Source organism: Chironomus tepperi, unplaced genomic scaffold (assembly GCF_022539635.2).
Source record: "Chironomus tepperi strain 1889 unplaced genomic scaffold, CSIRO-AGI_Ctep_v1 contig_335, whole genome shotgun sequence".
Classification (NCBI taxonomy): domain Eukaryota; kingdom Metazoa; phylum Arthropoda; class Insecta; order Diptera; family Chironomidae; genus Chironomus; species Chironomus tepperi.
In genome coordinates, this window is record NW_027226457.1 from 3,526,051 (window position 1) to 3,548,086 (window position 22,036).

Here is a 22,036-nt window from a genome sequence, read left to right on the forward strand (position 1 = left end):
TCAAACAACAAATTTCTTGACACAGAAAATTCACTGAATTTTACAATACAATAACACTTGTTTTAAAGGAATAACAAAGTGGAACCCATATGGAAAATCGACCTTATTTTAACACAAATGTCTCCATACCATTTGTGAATAAAACTACTGCTTGTTAATCCGTTGCAAAATGTAATTCAAATAATGTTAATTTTTTTCCATTCTTTTGTCGTCGACTGTTATTCAAATTGCATCACTTTTTGATCGTTTACATGCTTTATTCATTTAAACAGTTATAATCGTGTTTAATAATTAAAATTAATTACTTTCGACATTCATAAAATTCTTTGCATTTTTTTTTCTTTTTCCTTTTGTTTTGCTCTCTGGCATGTTATTCTCTAGTAAGCTGTGGTTGCGGTATGCATGTTGAAATGGTCGGAAAAGGAATTTATTTTTAGATCATTCGCATACTCGAGATTTAATGAATCCTTAAAGCAATTTGTAATTTTCATTTGAATTAGATCATTGTTAAACTTAAATACAGGATATGCTACATATCTCATGTCATTCATCAATTATCAGTATTAGTTTCTCTCCTTCATTATCATAACGAACGTAAGGTTCAATTAAAATGCAAAATTTCATAACTCAGGCATTGATCGAATTTCAATTCCAATCATAACTCAAAATAGACAAATTTAGATTGAGGCTTCATAATCTTTTATAAAAAATTCAAATAATTTTTGTTCCTTAAAGCTCTTGACACAATTTTTTCTTTAAATTTCAGCCATGCCAAACTCAAATTCATCCCTATCATTTCTCTTCGTCGTTATTAAAGCATCAGTAGTGACTAATTTGAGTGTATATATACGCAACATTATTAAGACTCTATTTTTGAATACACTCAGTTAAGTCAAGTCATTTATAGCTTTTGTTTCTTCATTATTTTGACAGTCTCATTGTGTAAAATATGGAAAGGAATGAAAATATTTTAATAGAAAAGTTTTCTCTTTTCGTTATTATTATATTTTTTCTATTATATAAGCACAGAGTAATAAGAAAATGAATTGAGTATACAGCTCTTGAGTGCCGCGAGTTGGAGACACGGCAAGGCAAAAAAAACTTATACAAAGAAGTGAGAGAAAGGGGTTTTTAAATTGAATAAGTATGTAGGAATAGCAATGACTGTGGATGGGGTAGATGATAAATATTTTTCTAATTTCCATTGTAATGACTGCATTAAATTGTAATTATCATGATGATGACGTGATATACAAGCAGGACAAGAACAAAAGTTGTAGGTATGAGCTTAGTATGACATGAATGAGTATGGATGCTATTGTAGGCGGTTATGACATTGGAGTTTTTCTATTATTAAATTTTATAATGATACATCCTATCACACATATCCTACTGAATGCTATGCTTGATTTGAATTACATCATATCCATTTTTTAGAAAATAATAATACAAATTATATGTTTTGAATATCTTTAAAATTGCCTTCCTGAAATCTGATCAAGAAATAGATTTATTTATGAATAAATCAAATATCCTGTGAAATATTTAGATTCTGATGAAGTAGAGCATAGAATAGGAGTAAAAACATTTCCTGTTACGCTTTAAATATGATTGAAAGGGGAATTTAATGACGTTTCCATGTTTTGTCAAATATTCCCAAAAAAATCAACCCCAATTTTCATCAAAATTTAAAACTTTTCTCCCTTAAAAGCACTTCCTATATCTGGACCGTTTCTTCCTTTTACATCCATTTTTCTAATCAAAGATTAATGCCGGTCATGAATGCACTGCTAAATTCAAACTCACAATTTAACAAATAAATTTTAATTCTAACTGGAGGGGTTAAATGGATTGCGGTCATGCTAACATAACGAAGAATAAAAGGAAATTTCCAGCCATAATTTCTAGAGAACTTACTTTGCTCGTTCATAAATTGGGGATCGTTCATAAATTTGGTAAGCAGTTGTTGCTTTCTCACACAAGCCCAACTTATGAGTTTAACGATATACAAGAAGTTTGAAGTCGACATGGTTATGGCTGACTTGGAGCAATTCGACCCAAACCAACTCAACGTGGAGTCAACATTACTCAAATTCAAGCTATGCTAACTTTTAATGACTTAATACTAATTACAAGGAGTAGAAGGAGTCGGTCATGTTCCTACAATCCTGACCTTTAAAATGCACATGACTTTACTTGTAAATCAGCCCATATGTAATTTAAAAACAACTTCTTAATAATTCTTCAGAGAGGACTTCCTTACATATATAACTTGAAGCAATTTCAATGTTATAAACACTACGTCATATTGGTGGAAGTATAAATTGCAGTAAAAATTCACCCAGTTTCTGAGAAGTTGAATAACAAATTCATTAAAAAGTTCCAGTACGCTATAAACAAGTAAAGTCCTCGCTCTGTTATAAAACAAAGTTGCGTATAAAGAGAATAAAATGACAATGATTATTAAAATGGATATAACCTCGAATTTATTTAATTAATTACGTGTCATTAGCTATCTTCTAACATCGTTTTGTCTGTGTGACATTTTTTTCTCTGCTCTCGCTCTTTTACAGCCATGGGAAGTTCGAAGTACTTGCAGTTAAATGAAAGAAGGAAAAGCACCGAGGGAGAGAAAAGAAAAGAAATAAGGTTTACGAGCAATAAATAAATAACTAGATAGACTGATGACTGAATGTATATTTGATAAAGAGAAAACGACTCGTCATCTGTTCGACTATGTCAAGTGCAAAAGAAGAGGAGAGAAAAAAAGAATTTGTTGTAATAATATTGTGTGTAAACAAAAATTGCGAAGGAAGCACGTTTTTCTATATCGGGTAATACAAGCAATGCTTATTTTTTTTTCTCGGCGCGTAATGCAACATCTTCTGTGAGGGACGAGTGTGCGCAGATCATCAACCAGATGCACTTTCCCATTGATGCCTTTTCGTGTCTTGTGAATGAAATAAAATGTTGAGCCAGTCTTATTTCAACCGAGCAATGAAGCAGTTTGGAAAAATAAAATAATAAAATAATACAAAATATTTCAATTGCCGCAATTACATCAATTAATTTTTTAAAGCATTAAATAATAAAATAAAGATGAACTTGAAAATGGAAATATTATAACATTGTGTGGATTATGTAAAAAATATATTTATAATCGATTCTGCATCCTTATAAAACAATCAATTAAATTGGAATAGTAAAGTGCAACTATAAATGAATATTTTAAAGCGTTCCTTTTTGCATTTTATTGCAAAATTGTGAGTTGTGAATAATTAAATAATTTTTTCTTCGTTCTCCTTTCTCGCTGCTATACAGCTGACCACTATAGCCTAGCCCTTGAGGAAATATCAATAGATTTTTATGTGCCTTTTATTTTAATTTTCTGTGCATTAATTTTTATTTTTTTGGCAGAAAATTAAAATAATTTTTGGATTCAATGATCGAGATTTGAGGATATTAAGGAAATAGTTGAAATTTAATTGATATTACGGAATGTTGTTCTGCGAAATATATGGAATAATTTATTTTATATGATCAACTTAATGGTGAATGTTGGGAAACTGTTAGATATTGTAAAAAAATTGGAAAATTTGAAGCATATTCAAAAATTCAATTTTAAAGCTTTTCCCGGTTATTTTTCATGTGAAAAATAAATCATTCAATTTGACTCCAATTTTTAGCCTCTCCGATTCTCTTTAAATTTCATTCAATTTTGGCTGTTAAAATTATTAAATTGGATTTTAAAGTGTCCATTCCAAAAAATATAAATCGGCCACAGTCAAAAGGATCGCTCACTTACTATATTACACAAAGTCAAGATTTTTTCAAAAATGAGCAATGGAACTTTTGAGATTTCAAATCAGAATTAAATTAAGAGATTTTTAAACTTGACAAAAATCTGAGCTTTTCAAACGTTTATCAAAAGAAAAATGAGAAAAAAACGGAAGTCGTTAAAAGAAACTTCACATACAAAATACAGCAATAGTGAGACATTTGCCGGCTTCTTTCTTTGTTATTAATCAGATAACTATTTGAAGATGCAGAACAAATTGAAATTGGCTTTTCAAAAAGTGTAAAAAGCGGAAAATTAAAAAAAAATAAAAAAAAAAGCTTGAAAAAGTTTTACAAAAGATTTGTAAAGTTACAGCGCTTCTGAAGTTTATTTTTGGGATGTTAAGATAGTTTGGGCTTAAAATTGCAAATTTGATCAATTTAGAGATTTGCAGGATTTGAAGTCGATTCAGATTTTACAAGAAGTCAAGTTGACTTTCCCATACAATTTTCAAACTTTTGAATGTGCTGTTCAACATGGTGCAGCATTTAAATCGAAATTGGCACCAATTCAGAGTCATGTCAGCTTGTTAAAAAATTCTTTATAAAATGTTATTGAATCCACCCCGCTTGCTGACATCCTGACAAAAACTGCCAAAGGATATACATTTTTTTAATTATATTCCAATTAAAATTAACACAGACTTTAGTGAATACAAAATGAGAAAAAAACAAAATTTTTATGGATGACAGAAACTTTCAACGGTTGCACTTTTAATGCAAACATCAAACTTGAAAAGTTGTTCAGATTTTTATTCATTCAACGACTTTAGCATAAAGAATTAAGGACTTTTTTTTTATTTTACCTCTCACGTCTTGATGATTAAGTGTCAAACTTGCATTCAAGTGTACTTATTATTATTAAGTGAAAACGAAACGATAATAAGAAATGTGTAATCAAATTTGATTTATGGTTGCCTAAACTTTTTCTTCTCCTTGAAGAGATTTCACCACATTTTTGAAACGGCTTTTTGTACAGCGGTTCATATTTAAGATGACCGCATCAAAAAAGGGGCCTGCTTCCAAAATCTTCTTATCTCTACATAGAAATTTATTCAAAACTTATCAAAAATTCACAAAAGAGTCTGTTAACAAATGTTACTTGATATCCGTGACAACTAATGTCTCAGTCGTTATCACAAAAAATCAATGGACATTCGAGATATTAAAAATTCTTGATGAAATACTGGCAACATCTGGCAAAAAAAATTGTCACAATGCTTCTGTCCGTTACTTTTTTAAGACAATGGTTTCGAAAACCAGCAAAAAGTCTCTAATAAATCTGTCAAATTATCTCTTATGGGATCCTCTCTTGTATTATCCAGCAATAATCTAAATTGATCATAATTTGTAGCAATAAACTTTTGCTTTCCTTTTTCTGTCGACAACGTACACCGTGTCTTCGAATTTATTATCTGATTTGTGTGTCACACAAGTGAATGTGGATAAGGAACAGAACAAAAAAAAAATAAAAATAATTTATATAGGAGAAAAATAAGAATTATATACGCATCATTTTTGTGATTAATTGATAAACGATACGATACGACAGCGATAAATTACAATAAAAATGATAAACAATTAATCGATTAGTTTTGATAGACTCACGACTCATTTTACCGTTGTGTACGCCCCCATCGCCAACCATACGATAATAAATTAATAAATGAAGAAATGACTGGGAAGTGCTTTAAATGCAAGAAACATATGGAGTGGATTTTTTTCGTGTTATAAACTGGAATGAGGTACAAGATATATCAATTTATCATGCAAATGAGATAATTAAAGGTGTGAGAAGTAGTCAGTCGCGAAGAAGTTACGAACTGAATTTTTGACATCGACTTCTTCAGAATTTTAATTCCATTTTTTCCCAGAACGTCAGTTGTCATAAGTATGACCTCAAAACTCAAGCTTCTTCATTTCTGACGAAAAAATACCAAAAGAATCCAGATTCCAAAACATTCATGCCAGCAAAATTTTTCATCACATTTGAAATGATGAAAATTCTGTGGAAATTTTCACAAAAAAGAATTTTTCATTTTCTATCTGATTTTTCTTGAAATTTTCCACTTTTTCACTTTCTTTTATTGGTTCAGCAATTTTTCCTTGTCAAAAGTTGTAAGCTTGATTTAAAATTAGGAGAATAAGCTACGCTTGCTTTGTCAATTTTCTATTTTCGGTGAACTTGCTTTCAACTTTTTTGTGGACAAAAAAAAAGTCAGTTCCTTTTCAATAATAGATGTTTGTAGGTTTCGATAACTTAAAAAATAGTTAAAAAGCCACTTTTTGGAATTCTTGTCGCGACATGACTTGCGGATATGATTACTGACAATTTTGTGCTTCCTGAGACAAAAAAATAGTTAAAAGTTTATAACATAAAGGAAAAAACTTTTGGCAACAGAAGTTGGTGATAAAAGAAGAGCTTGGCAGCTCCGGTATGTGTGACAAAAAAGACTTTACAGCTCGATCCTACACAGAATGTTACACAATTTAAGTTTTTGAGTGCTTAAAAATGTTGGTGCTGTATCAGCAATAAATCAATTAGGGGACTCAGGGGCGTATTTAGGGGGCTCAATACTGAATATGACCCCATAGGGACTTTCCAGTTATTCAATACTTGCATAAATTCGAAATTGTAAATAAAATGCTTAAATCACTCGATTCAACAAAAGACTCACAATCGCTTAAATCCGTTCCCAAAAACAATTCCACCACTTTGTTCAAATACCCGAATTATAAAAAATTCATGGATACAAAAGTGTCGATAATAACAATAATATTTCTATTATTATACTAAAATCCGCTTGAAATATAAAATAAAATGGGAAAATTATTTACGCAATATTATGTATTAATCTGTTTTATATTACATCGCTCTACATAGAATTAACGTATTTAATATCACCTGCGTGTTTATTGAGAAAATGAGAGAACAAAAAAATAAAATTAATATCATTGAAAAAAAAAAAGAGGAAGCGCCATAGAGAATAAAAATCGCATCAGAGCGAGACAATAGCAGTAAATGGGGAAATTATTTGGAAAATTAATTTCAATGATAATTTTACAGCATGAGTGTGTACGTTTATTTATGTGTGAGATTTAATACATATTATCATCATTTAATAAAAAATTTTTACATAGTTTTCCACAGCACTTTTAATGTTTCAACGCGATGAAATTTCATTACAACAATTAATTATATACAAACGACTGTTCGTGAGGATTACTCATGTTCTGCTTTTCATTAATATACAAATAATTTTCCTTTACCTGTGCCATTTTGTTGTAATAGTAATAATAATATCGTTCGACAATAACCTTTTATGAGCTCAAAGTAATAAAGGAATATTTCTTTTTTCCTTTCCTGGTAGCTCATGTAGAGGTTACAAGCTGTTAAATCTCGGTATTTTTGGTGACAAAGTGAGAAGATTTGGTCGAAAAAATAATACTTTACTATGAATGAGAAGAAGGAAAACTGTTTGATAAGCTATCGAATTCTGAATGTTATCTGGTCAGGCATGAACATTTCTTACAATATCTAACTTGTCACGTTCTAATATGTATTTTAATGAACATACTTTGGTGTCGTAGGAAGTGAAATTTGTGATTGATGTATGAAATTGAGTTTGGTTAGAAGTTTATGTGATTGAAAGATTAGAAAAGTGTAGGATTTGGCCTAGAAAGCAGATTTGCCTTTCTTTCAAAGATTCTGGTTTTCCCTTATGGTTCTCCCAATGCTGCAGGTCAACAGCTTCTATTCCTCCTTCAAGTCATAGTGAACTCGATTACAAAAACCTCCAAATCGTAAATAAATAGACACGAATTCCCCTAGTTTTCAACTCAATTACCTTGACGATCTCGCAAAAATGCTCTTTAATTACTTTTACATTTCAACTGCCATAAAAATCAAGTACTTTAATTTAAGGCATTTAACTTGTGCAATTTAAAATTTTAATAATATTTAAATCATAAACTTGTTATCGGAGAATATTTCAGTCAATTCTGCAAATGCATTAACCTGAAACATGGTTTTATGTCAATTTATGTTAAAGTAAGCATTTTTCGTTGTCATTAAATTTGAGGAATTTAACTCAATTCTTTATGCTACTTAAAAATACATTAAAACAGTCACATTAGATAAAGACAGCTGAAAATACAGCGATGGAATGCTATTGATTCTAAAATTGTAGCAATTCTGCGTTTGAAGTTGAACAACGTCGTTCAAAACAAGGTTTTATGAAATGTTACATCCCAAAACTAGCATGTGCTTCATATTTACTCAAAACACTTTCAATAATAATTACAGTATTTATTACAGCACAATATGGAAGTCATTATAATGCAGTATTTTTCTCCAAGAAACAATGAAAGTGTAAATAAATGCACACATGCAAAATAACTGTGAATAGCTTTTAAGCTTTTTCGTGTTTCGCGTCTATCACGAGATATTCGACATACTCGATATTATTTCCGAGAATGTAAATATATATTGAATGGTGCTTGTAATGTTTGTAAACCTCTACGCCAACACGTTAAATGATGTGAATAAAATAAAGTAAATGTGGAATCTTTTCTGTCTCATTTCTCATGAAAATACTTTGTTTAGTGCTTGCGGGATTAAAACTTGTATTTACCAAATGTTTGATTGAGTTAAACTATATATTTTTGCATCATTTGATGACATAATGAAGTGAGAATATAAAATTTAATGAACATTATCGTAATTTTATTCGCCTAGAGTGTTTTAATTTCATCTGTATCATGAATCATTGGGATTGTATATCTCGACAAATGGAAACTTTGACACTGTTATGTGTCAGATATGGCCTTAGCAACAATAAAAGTCAGAAATATGATATAATTATAAAAGATAACAATATCTTTTTGGTAGAAATTTTCCAGAATATTTTCACCCCATAAAAAAAGGAACTTTATTATAATTCTCACACTCATAGCAATAAATCAGATCTCCGGCCAGCAACTATTAACAAAAATGTAGATTTATACATCTATATCGATGAAAAAAGTGCCGAACCAATATGTGATCAATAAAATACGCTCGAGGTGAGAACGTTAATTATGGAAAAAAAGGAATAAAACTAAATGAATTCATTTACGTTTTATATGTGCTTAATGTACAATGCTTGGGTATATAAATTCCAATTTTCATGTACTCGATATCAGATTTTCATTTAATGTCATAGATTATCGCCATCCAGTAATGTCAAGAACCTTGAATCCATAATGACCTATTCTACAGCTTAATGAAAAAGGAGAAAAGCAGAAATGAAAAAGGAAATTTTATCTCAATAATTTTTTTTTACACTTTGCTCTTTTGTTTCCTCTCAATGTCCATAATTATCTGATTTAATGGGCATGCAATAAAAAAGGGATTGAGTAGAATATTCTGCCTTCCATTTTGAGCAATCCAAAAAAAGGATTAATTGCTGCATTAAAAGTAAATTTATTTTTGCTAACAATGCGCGAGCAAGGCACATTCCTAAGACTTGTACGATTGGGACGGAAAACATTTTTTCTACTTATTTAAATTACTTAAATTCATATAATTTTATATAGGAACGATGACAAAATAAAAAGTATTATAATGCTTTAAGGCGATTTATATTCTTTTCATGTTAGCTCGTAAAATGCTGACAGCAATGATTGGAATGAAAAAGGAGGAAGAAGAAAAGCAGGAAAAAAAAAAGTTATAATAAAATGGTTTAGTGAATCGAATGAGAATTTCTCAAAAATTATAACTTTTCTCATTGTTTTTGTCTACCAAGGAAAAATTATTGCTTCTTGTGCTTGAGGTTATGGGTGAAAAGTCAGTTTAAAGGCTTTTTTTTATTAATAAGTTAACTTCATTGAAAAGGGTCATTGAAACAATTTTGTCAGAATGCGAGGAAAAATTGTCTTAATTCATCAAGATTCGTCTGCTACATTATTTGATTTATTTTGACATTTTGTTTACACTTTTCAAACATTGATTAAAAGCTTTGTTGTGAAATCTTGTAAAAAAGATAAACAAACAAGATAATCTGAATCATGATTCATCCTAAACAAAGCAATAACATTTTAAATAATGAAAAAACTTAGAAAAACTTCATCGATTAAAATATAAAAGTCTTCAAAACCTCATCTACAAACAAATTACAAGGGGATATTGTAAAAGTATCATGAAAGATTGACGAAAAAAATTTGTCTTAAACTTTCCATACAGATAAGAGATTCACTTCTTGTAGCACCCACTTAATACAATCTTATAGCAATTTAAATCATCCACACCCACTTGAGACGAAAAGTTTACTCATTCTCTCACTTTACTCGTCTTCTGATATGAAATACTCTATGATTAATGGACGCCCATACACTTTACTAGAGCTATGTGGCTTTTTTTAAAACAAAAAATATCGCAAGCTTTATTTTTCATCCTCGTGTTCATATTCAATATGTTATATAGTGATAATGCTGTATGCATAGGGTGTTTGAGACTGTTTAAGGAATGGGGTAAAATTCGGGATAATATTTGAATAGACGGACTTTGGTGCTTGATGTTTAAAATAGCCTTTCCCTCTGAGATTTCAATGATTTGGAGTTTCTAACGGACCAAAATGTTAAAAATACTTAAATAGCCTTCAAAACCTTTAAAAAAATTTAAAGCAGCCCAAAATTGAGTTGTATTGAAATCTCTAGTGAATCAGCTTTTTAAAGAATTTTTATGTACGAAAAAGTTCTACCAAAAAAAGAGAGATTTAAACACCCTATACAAACATGAGTTCTTGAAAAATACATAACTTTTTGGCAGAGCTCTAACATTTTATTTTAATTATCTATGATGGATGGGAGTGTAAAGAGAGAAGCTCAAAACTAAGGAAAGCAAAGAACAAAAGGGATGAACTCAAACATATTGATGATGCTGTGAGCATTCAACCTCCCAAAAACATTTACTCATTTCATATTTTTCATCCCCCCACAGCATACATACAGCATAAAAAAAAGTTTTATTTGTTTTCAAATTTCAATCTACATTATCCGAAAAATTAATATTCTGACAACAATTTGGATAAATTCATATATAATTTGTTTACAATAATCCAATATTGAATTTTCCGTAAATGAAAATTCATTTGTTTAATAGCACATTCACCAGAAAACGAGTGAGGATTATTTTTGTTTGAATTAAGCGGATCACATAACTTAAATTTTCCATATGTTGATGATATAAATGCACACGGTGCTCTACTCAATAAAAAGAAAATGTTGAAAAAATATTGTAAAGGAAGTGGAAATAAATGAAAAAAATTTTTTTTGTAAGTGTAAATAAGTGGAATAAATGAAATTCGTACAAAAAAGCATATGGAAATAAAATGAAGGGCTTTTTATTAAAAAATGTGAAGCATTAAGAAGTGAAAAGAAGTGAATATGAAAAAAAAAATCTATGCTGCGCGTACAGCAAACGAGTGAAAAAAATGTAAACGGAACAAAAGTTTGCTTTATAAAAAAATATTTCATATGACAAAAAAGAAGTATACAGTTAATATGAACGGAGGAAAAAAACGAAAACGGAATTAATGTATGAAAATGTTGATAATTAAATGAATACAAACAAAATAGCTATGATGAACATGAATTTTACTATCAACGAAGCATATGCTTAATTAAATAACATTAGTGTGTATCGTGTTGTAAAACTTATCACATTACTAATTGAGAATTGCTCTGTAGAAAATTTATGGTGCTGAAAATTGCGAGAAAGGAGAACTTCGAAGTCAATTTATGGATATATTTTATTTTCAAGTGTTTAAGAAGGATTTGGATAGTTTTTAACTTTTAAGGATTTGTTCTTTAATTGACAATGAGTATGCTCATCTGAATAAGAGTCCTCGTCTTAATGAGCATACTCACCTAAATGAGCGTACTTGACTAAATGAGCATACTCACATAAATGAGAGTACTAACTTAAATGAGCACACTCATAAGTGTCACCACTAGATGACCGTCTAATGATTAAACTCAATCATGTTCAATTTTGAGAGCATACTCGCGAGCATGCTACTTGTCTGTTCGGGATTTAGATGATTTAGTGAAGCTTATGATCATTTTAATCTCAATAAAGCTTCAAAAATTCATACAAAATGAATTGAAAATTTCATAATTTATTTTCCAATTTCACAATATTTGTTATGCTAGTTTTGATTCCCCCTGAGAGACTGTATCAGTTGTTTGTATTGACATTTTATATTATAAGTACCAAAAAAGCTACACATACGAAAATATCAAAATAATTTTCCACACAATTTCAAAAGTTTCAAGAATAAATTTCATAAACACATTACATCATCATAAAACTTATCAAATTAAAAGTTTATGATATTTATTTGAAAAATATATTCAAGTCTTCTAATTTTCCAAAATTGATTTATAACTAATAGATCTATTCATTATCTATTTAAACAATATTTTCATGCCAAAATATTATTTACAGACTTTTAACTTTTTCATGTTATTGTGTGATGCATTACATATTAGGAAACGTAACCAAATTTTAGAATAGTGCAATGAAAACTAATTTATTTAAAAGGAAAAACTTTCTCTTGCCGGATGTACAAAAAAAAAGTTTTTTTTTTTACCTTATTGTGGAGTTTTATGATGGTAAAATTTGTTATAGGAATTTTATAACAACAGAAAGTCGAAGTTTTCATTTAAACCAGAACATCACAAGTAATTTCAGTTTTTTTGAGGATATGAGATAGAAAAAAAATTGGAAGTTTGACCCGAACAGTTCAGCATGTTTGTTTAGAAGCTGGTACGTCGTTCTAATGCACTAACGACACTTTAACGACTGATTTCGAACCAGTACGTTGCTCTATTAATGATAAGGAGCATAATTGCCCTGACTACAGCTTAACGGCTGATTTTGACCCATTTTACGGTGGAAAATGCAGTTGTGCTGCTCAGGTTATTTACTAAACAATAGGAATTTTCACACATTTTACATAAAACTAGTAAATGGAATTAACAAAAAAACACCCAAAAATCAATACTAATTAATCAAATATTGAACTTGTTTACATCTCTCAGGACAAGTCATACAACATTTCATGAAAATTGATCAAATATGCGCAACATTTCAAATAAAATGTTCGACTTTTTCATCACAATCGAAAGATCCATTAAAAATTATCCAAATTCCTTCATGAACTTGACAATTGTGTCAACCAGAAAAACAAAATATTTCATTTCAACAGCAAGTAAAGCTCTTGAATTCTTCCATCAACGAAAAAAAATTTTTTAATCTTCTTTTTACAGAAATAAAAAATAGTGAAATGAGTGAAGGGTAGGAAGCAAAACAAGGAACAAAAACAACATTTTCTTATTGCTGCTGTATTTTTTTGTATGAAAAATGACAAATTTTTGACAAAAAGCTTTCAACAGATAAAGGAATAAAAAAAAACATGTTCTTTTCAATTCAGTGAACAAAATTTATTATCATTAAATGGAATCAAATCGTCGTCATTTTATAGAAGCAAGATTGATAAAAAGATGATGAAAGAATTTGTGCGATTCGATAGCAATGATTTTTCATCAATGGTGCTCTCAAATATTAAATCAATTTTAAATAATAATAATAAAAGGAATATCGATATAAATGAAAGTTATTTATATGAAGAAAGTGACATACTTGATAATTTGACTATATTGAATGAGTCAAGGAACTACTTTAACAATAACATTTACTCAACAGTAAAGTCAAATGATGGAAAAGAAGAGGATATCAATAATTATTGGGCTTTACTAGCATTAATATTAGTTTTTGGAACCGCATGCGGTAATATTTTGGTGTGTCTAGCGATTGCATGGGAGAAGCGTCTACAAAATGTCACAAATTACTTTCTTGCATCGTTAGCATTAACCGATCTAATGGTTGCTGTACTTGTGATGCCTTTAGGAATTGTTACTTTATATAGAGGTAAGTTTTCTCATTATTGCTCATAATTATGTCTACCATAATTACTTAATATAAAGCTCATTTCCTTAACTACCGACTGGTAAGCCAACGAAAGGAAAAGTTCTAATTAAATTATGACTTTTTGTCTCACTCGCATACACATACTCTTATCATCGTTCTTTAAAATAATTTAATTACGAACAATCTCTTTTCTTCAAGAGTTTTTATCATCATTATTCTGAATACTTTATTTATGCCTTCTTTTTAGAATATTTTTTTTTTCTTCTACCCCTTCTTATAATATTGCTCATCTTTTTTTCCTTTTCTTCTTTCAATCCCCCCTCCTCCCCCTCACCGTTGTCTTCTTCCATCCTCTTAACAATCCGTCTCATCATCTCTCTTATTTCCCTCTTTCAGCAATGATGATTTTTAATATAAAAAAAGCTTATTTTTCTTGCCTTATTTTTTTTTTTTTGTTAAACCACGTCGTGAATTTAAATCAATTTAAGAAAAAAATATGGAATTCTATAGAATATAAAATTTTCAAACAAGCATTGCTCTTTTTGGTATTTAGTTGTAAGACATGCTATAAAAGGATGAAAATTACAAGTAAATTTGTATTCAACAACTATATTAGTTGAGAATAACAGAAGTTCAAGGTGCATTAATAAAGGAAATTGAAGCAAAATCTTTTGAATAGGAACTGCTCATTATTGATAGACAGAAATAACTTTTATTATTAGAACGGACCAATTAAGGTCTTGTCTGAGAAGTAAGAATGTAGGACGAAGAATCAAAGAATTTCAGATAAGAACTAATTAGATTCAGATTATTAAGACCCAAGGCTGAACTAAAACTTAATTTGAATAAGGAAACCTCCCCTAGGGTGTCGATATTCCTTACAAATTTAAAATAATAAACGATAAAAATTCTTAATTTATTGGTATGTTGAAATTGGGTACGAACAAACATTTTCTCCTGCATAATTACAAAATTTTGGTTCATTTTCATATTCAAATACCCAAAATTGTTTGTACAAAATTTTGCCCGTGCAACGTAATCTGGGTCAAATAATATCTTAATCAGTGAAATTGATAGATAACAGCATTAATTCCCATAAAAATGATAAAAATAGATGTGGTAAATTTCTATTTGTGGTTGACAAATATAAACTCGCATGTGCTGTACGTGCATATTTTCAAAGAAATTGTGGGAATGTTTGACTTTTTATAATGTAATATTTTAAATTATTATTGACAGAACTTGAGGTTGACTTGGATTTTGTGTGGAAAAGTCGACTTGACTCTTTAAAAAATTCAAGTTGAATTCGAGCTCTGATTCTTGAGAAGCCACAAAAATTCAAAAATGGTGAATTAAAACAAAGCTTGAAATTCTAAGAATCTTTAATCAAATTGAGGTTGCCTATTAATAACTTCCACGAACAATTGCTCAATTTATAATGCTTTCAGTAATAAATTTGCTAAAATGTTAATTTATTTTCATAATCAGTTACCCAAATCATACATCAATTTTCCATGAACAAATAATTGTTGATCTTCAATAAGAATTCATACAAAAGAACGTTAGGTAAGTAATATCCAGTAGAAAACCTCAAATCCAGACGAAAACCATTAAATATGAAAATCTGACAATCTTTTTGCATGAATAATGACAGTTTAGAGAAAATTTCCCAAAGAATAATTTTTCATCTTCTTAAATGACTTCAAAAAAAAAGCAAAGAAAAAAGGAAGAGAAATATGAAGAACATATTTCCTTTTTCAATGAATATCACAATCCTTGAACTTCCATCAACATAATGTTGAAATGATATTTTTCCTTCCATCACGGAAATTCAAAAACTTTTTTTTTTCTGCTTCATACACTCACATTTGCATACATATTACTCCTCTCACAGTGAAATATATATGTAAAGAGAGATTTCACTTTAAACTTCCTTCCTTCTTCATTTCGTCCTTCTTAAATCTTTTACTACTATGTATGACTTTGTATATAAAACCGTATTAGAACATGTAACGCTTATGCTTGCTTTTTGAGTAATATTGTAAGAATTCTATCCTCATATGTGCATTTTTCGCTTCATTTTATATGTACATTTACAGTAGCAAGCGATAGTTTTCTTACTGCTTACTTGATATGGGACAAAGGAAGAATAGAACATAATAGATAGCAAATCCCTATTTAATATCAAAAGACATACCAAACATAAGACGTACGAATAGTTGATAAGTGCAGGAATTGCAAGTGTATTAGAATTATTTTGTACGAATTTCAATCATCTTGTTATGCTTAGAATCTAAGATTAGATCAAGATTGGAATTTAGATGCTCAGGCTGTATTTTATAGTTTGTTCAAAGCTGCAGGCCTGCATTTTTCATTTGCAGGCTTTCAATTTTGGATTAACCAAAATTTATCATTAATCTCAATAATGAGCACAAAATATCATTTATATGCAGATTTTCTCAAATATTTGATGAATTCATCCTGAGGACACAAACATAATATAACAAAATTCTTACTAAACAAACATAGTTTAAGCTCTTATGCAACATTGATGTATAACAGAAGCTACAATTGAAAATAAATCTCTTATCTATACTTTTTCAGGATATTTTCCATTACAATCAGAGCATTGTCTCGTTTGGATATGTTTAGATGTTCTATTTTGTACAGCTAGTATCATGCATCTATGTACAATATCAATTGATCGCTATTTATCTCTGCGGTATCCGATGCGATTTGGTCGTAATAAAACTCGAAAACGAGTTGTATTGAAGATATTCTTCGTATGGTTGCTGTCAATTGCAATGAGCTTACCGTTAAGCTTAATGTATTCAAAGGTAACAAGGAAAAAGATTTTAATTGAGTTGATTTTTATTTCCATTTCTAAATTGCAATTGTAATTGAATTATTTATAGAATCATGCATCAGTTTTAGTCGATGGAACATGCCAAATTCCAGATCCAGTTTATAAATTTGTTGGATCAATTGTATGCTTTTACATTCCATTAGGCGTAATGTTGATAACATATACACTAACCGTTAGATTATTAGCACAACAAAGACAAAATTTAGGTGGCGGAGGTGGAATAAAAAATGGAAAACAATGGACGAGCGGATGGTTGGGAAATGCTGGGCCACCATTAGGTCGGTATAAAAAAACGATAAATTTATTTCATTAGAGAGTGTTAAAAATATTAATCCCATTTTGATTGTCGTAATGCTACGGCTGCATTAAACCTTTTTTTTTGTGTTCCATTAATCTTAATCACTTTAAATAATAACATCCGTAGAGAGGAAAAATACGTGGAAAAGGTTCATTAAGACGAGCTTACCATCGACACCAAATCACGCTCATTCAGCGGGCTCAACAGACACTGAATTATCAACATTAGATATTAATACTCACGAATTGTGGTTACCCGAATCAAGGTAATGTGTGAATAATAATCAATATGAATATGGATATGAAGTTTAAGCGAACATTTTGAGGATTTTATATTCAAATAGTTTGGGATTAAAGTTGATGGAATTCAGAAAGACAACATTCTGTGAATGAACTCAATGTCTTAATGAATGAAATATGAGAATATATTCATAAAATAGAGAAAAAGATGAAATGTGAAGAAAATATTAATAACGAATAGCAAAAAGTCTATAGAACAAAAGTCAAAGAACAGAATCTTGTGATCATAAAAGCGAAATAATATGAAAAGATGAAGCAGAATGATACAAGATCTAACGACATAAATTGGTTATATTAAATATTGATTTTGAGGATATTAAAAGTTGGATATTAATTTAATGATTTTTTTAAGGGTTGAGCACTCTTTAGTTTTTAAAAGTTCTTCACTTAAGCATGCTAAGACAGTCAAGCAGGTTAATATATCCGTCAATCACCCTTAAAATCAAAATGCGCTTAATCTTCCACTTCACATACATATTCGTGTTCTTGAATATTAAAAAGCTAACATGATATATATTTTATATTATATTCACAGCATACCAGAACCAACACCATCCACAATGACAGCACTACATCAATTCGGTGCAGAAATGCTTAAGCTTTCGAGAGGACTTGAATCATTTGCTCCTTTAAGTGAACCATCAAACATTAATGCCGACATTATAGAATCTTCCAATGTGATGGATGAGGAGTCATGTATTAGTAAACTAGAACGAACTTCCAATGATCATCGTATGAGCAGTAAGGCAAAATTGTACGTACAGTAATCTTTATAGCTAAATCCTTATATCAATATAGCAACAGACTTATATATAAATTACATATAACGCTCGAATATCTCTATCATCATCATCTGGGCTAAAAGTGTATGCTACTGTATATTATTATTAGAGAATAAGGGGAAGAGAGAAATACAAAGGGAGCTTAGAGATCCATGTTATTCTTTTTTTTTCACTTTCTCCCTTTATATTTTTATTTTCTCATGCTTTATGATAACAAACGATTGAAACAAAGTGAAATTCAAATAACTTTAGGCGAAAATGTTATGAGAATAATGATTTCACTAGAATGATATATAAAAAAGCAAGAGTGAATGTGTCATTTTATGGATTGGAATCATGTCAGCGCATTTCTATTGTATCAATCAAAATGGATTTTTTCGTTGTTATGTACATAACATGAACGGAGAAGATGTAGAATTATTCCTTTGATCGATATTGTCTATTCTTCCGGAAGAAATCGAGCAAATTCAACAAAATTAAATTTTAGATTATATCCGTCCATAGAGATAGAAAAAGCTCATAATTAAAGTACAACCGTAAAACTAATTTTCCCCATTTTACTACACGATGAGCATGTTCAACAATATATACTGTTTAACGCCCCCCAAACCCTCCATCAAAATATAATCCATGACAATAAATTAATCCTTGTTAAATCAACTCTTGTTGTTGATGAACAGACAGTTTGGCAAAATGCTAACAATAAAATACTATCTACATTCCCATGTGAAAACATGCAAAGGATAAACCCATCAAAAGCATTTGAGTGAGAAGATGTTGTTTGTTCTCACTATTGTTTTATATTTTTATTTGCTTAACATTTATTGCATGGATAGTTGGTCTACAAAAAGGGACTATTAGTGTATTAATGCCCACGGTATTTCTCTTTTTTATATTATCTGACCATGATCAACTATAAGTTATGCAAGATATACCACATCTATATACATGGCACGAACTAAAATGCTTAATCATGTAATTTTTATAGATTGTTCTCATATCCTTTACACAGATCCCTTCAATTTGATTACCATGTGAATGAAAATAGACAAAAGAGAAAGAATTTTTTTTTTGTTTCGGCTAAAAATGGCCATGGCTTGGGTTTTGTGGCATAAAAGGTTATGGGTCAGTTAGAAAAAGTACTTTTCATCTGCTTGCTGCTTGCAAGACATAAAGTTAATAAATTTATTTACTTATTTATTTATTTAGTAATTTTCCTTCTTCTTCTTCATGTTTTACAGCACTAAAAGCAGCACAGGCATGAAGACGTGTAGTGATAGTAATAATAAGAAGAAACTTCCGCCATTAGCAAAAATTTCATCAAAACCACAGAAGCGAAGAGCATCATTGAGTGTATTTCATAGTAAAAATTCATCATTGCGCTTAAGACGTTCAAATAGCATACAAACATTGGAACGTGATGAACGTGGTCTGGATGAATATTTCTTCAATGAAATCAATCAATTGAAACATAATAAAAAGAAGAAGCAAAAGAGAAGTAATGAAGGTGACACAACGTCATTGGAGTTATTACCGCCGCCATGTACGTGCCCTTATTTCGGCGATAAACCATGTGCTATGGTTAAACCGATTGAAGTTAAAATAATAACAACATCCTCGAGCAATTTTTTTGTACCCGATAAACAACATCATCATCAGCAACAACAACTACAACATCAATTTCATGAGTCAAATCAATTTATATCATCATTATCAAGTAATTCCATATCAAATAATACGACATCAACTAACAGTTTGCCAATGGCACAAAATGCAATCAAAAAGGGACGACAGAGTAGTAGTTATAATACACCAACAAAATGTAATTCCGTTGTAACATGGGATTCAAGACGATATCAACGACGTGGCTCCAGTATGAGCGGTTCTGCTCGTACGACACTTGTATTAACACCAAATAAATCATCATTGACATCTACATCACCCCTACGACGATCTGTTACACTTCGACATAATACAAACATCAATTCAAATAATGACATTAGCATACAAAATATTGCATCGCAAAAAATACCATCATCACCATGCATTTTACAAAGAAGCACAACAATTCGATCACATCATTCACGGAATTCGAGTGTTATATCACGCAATTCATCTCGCCATGGGCGAATTATTAGATTGGAACAGAAAGCGACAAAAGTCCTCGGTGTTGTATTTTTTACATTTGTTATATTGTGGGCACCATTTTTTGTGCTAAATCTACTTCCAACTGTATGTCCCGATTGTGAAGCAAGCATCAGTCATGGCGTTTTTGATTTTGTTACATGGTTAGGATACGCTTCGTCAATGGTCAATCCAATTTTTTATACAATATTCAATAAAGTCTTTCGACAAGCGTTTAAAAAAGTATTATTGTGTCGGTATAAAAGCAGAGCTATGTGGAGACCTATACCAACAAATCATCGGTAGCAGCGTTAAACAAAAGAATTATACGACAAATACTCAGCCAAGCATTATTGTCACACCACCCAGAATCGACACAATTGTGACACGCGACGTTTGAAAGCAACAGCAGTTGAAATGTTTGAGAATGAGACGACGAATATCGGAAAAACATTTTTTTATTCCTTCTTTTTTTGTGAATTTTTTCTTTCTTTTCACGAAAAAAATATAACTTTTTTTTCTCATACATTTATGTATAATGTGGAAAGCACACAATAAAATATTACAAATAATTTTTTAAAATGACAGAATGTTGCGGGAGATAACAAATGAGAATTTATGACAAGCAGACTTTATGTTTTGTTAAAGTGAGTAGATAGATCATTATTACAAAGAATTAGGCAAATTATAGCGCATTTTCCCATGAGATTCAACACATTACACTTAATTAACTATATCATGTCATTTAGCGAGAATTATATGTAGAACTGAAAACAATTAATCTTCAATAAAGTTTTGCAGATTTAATGAATTTTAAAAAATTGACGCCATTTTGAATTTTTTTTCTCTCCACTTCGAAAAGTTTTTTGGGAATTTCAAGCCATGGAAATGACAATTTAAACAAATTTTTGTTGAAATCTATAGAAAAAAGTGGCAAAAATCAAATGGAAATGAATAACTTATTAAATTCCAAACATTGACCCGCCATTTTGTAGAAAAACATCAAAAGAACACTTGGAATTTTCTATTAATTAATTCTTGTGAAGTTTTACAATAAAAAAAACCCCAGGTAATAAATGGCACACAAACAATTCCGACCAATTCAATTATGTTGTACATTTATTAAAGAGAATATTGTACATTTCATTATCCTGCCACGATTTTTTGGAAGCAATTTATCAGTCAAGACAAAGAAGAATAATAAACAAAAAACCTCATATTTCATTGGAAAATGCGCTAAACAGCACAACATGAAAAAAAGAATGAAAATAATAATTTTTTTTTTGTCGAGAATAAAAACCAATGTTGAACAAATCAAGAAAATTATTATTACATTAAGTTATGAAGGACGAAGAAACGACCAGATATAATGTTAGATTAATTTGCTTTTCTCTTCATCTTACTTTATAAACAAAGTAGTTCTTTTAAAGTTTTTGATTGTGTAAGGAATGAAAGAAGAATAAATGTTTTTATAGTAAATTGAAATTGAAAAAAAAAAGAATGTGGAGAGATATACAATAAAAATGAAGAGATGATATTATTTTCATTTCCATTCCCTTAAATTGTTATGGGTTTTATAGTCTATTTGGAAGTATATATAGTATATGAGATGAACTGAAGGATTAAATAAAAATAAAATAAAATAGGATAGACATTGTATTGCTGTGATAAAAACAATTTTTTTACCGTTATTATTTTACCAATTTTATACACTTTCCTATTACATAAGACCCAAAGAGATCAAGTCTAGTCATTGTGGGAAATTTTCTTTGATTGAGATTTAAGGTTGCCCCAACAATCTTTGCTAGCATGTGAGGAAGTTTTAGTAATGATTTCTTGTTAAGTATGAGAAAACTT

The 22,036-nt window shown here is 29.8% G+C and overlaps 2 protein-coding genes across 2 annotated transcripts in view; one reads left to right on the top strand and one right to left on the bottom strand.

Annotated features, from left to right (window-relative positions):
- Rpn2 (Regulatory particle non-ATPase 2) overlaps positions 1–22,036 on the bottom strand; it is a 72,084-nt gene that overhangs the window by 26,301 nt on the left and 23,747 nt on the right. The gene's annotated exons all lie outside the window — the stretch shown is intronic.
- On the top strand, positions 3,194–21,534 carry 5-HT2B (5-hydroxytryptamine receptor 2B). Its single transcript, XM_070644070.1, has 7 exons — positions 3,194–3,263; positions 13,150–13,810; positions 16,415–16,647; positions 16,726–16,954; positions 17,101–17,239; positions 17,809–18,027; positions 19,297–21,534. The coding sequence occupies exons 2-7, from the start codon at positions 13,384–13,386 to the stop codon at positions 20,483–20,485; spliced, it is 2,436 nt and encodes an 811-aa protein (XP_070500171.1). The 5' UTR covers positions 3,194–3,263; positions 13,150–13,383; the 3' UTR covers positions 20,486–21,534.

What these genes read in the sequence shown, in the direction of transcription:
- 5-HT2B (XM_070644070.1), top strand. Translation starts at nt 13,384, where the DNA reads ATGATGAAAGAATTTGTGCGATTCGATAGCAATGATTTTTCATCAATG. An exon ending in AATTGTTACTTTATATAGAG is followed by an intron (nt 13,811 to 16,414) that starts GTAAGTTTTCTC and finishes ATACTTTTTCAG; the next exon opens with GATATTTTCCATTACAATCA. An exon ending in TTGTGGTTACCCGAATCAAG is followed by an intron (nt 17,240 to 17,808) that starts GTAATGTGTGAA and finishes TTATATTCACAG; the next exon opens with CATACCAGAACCAACACCAT.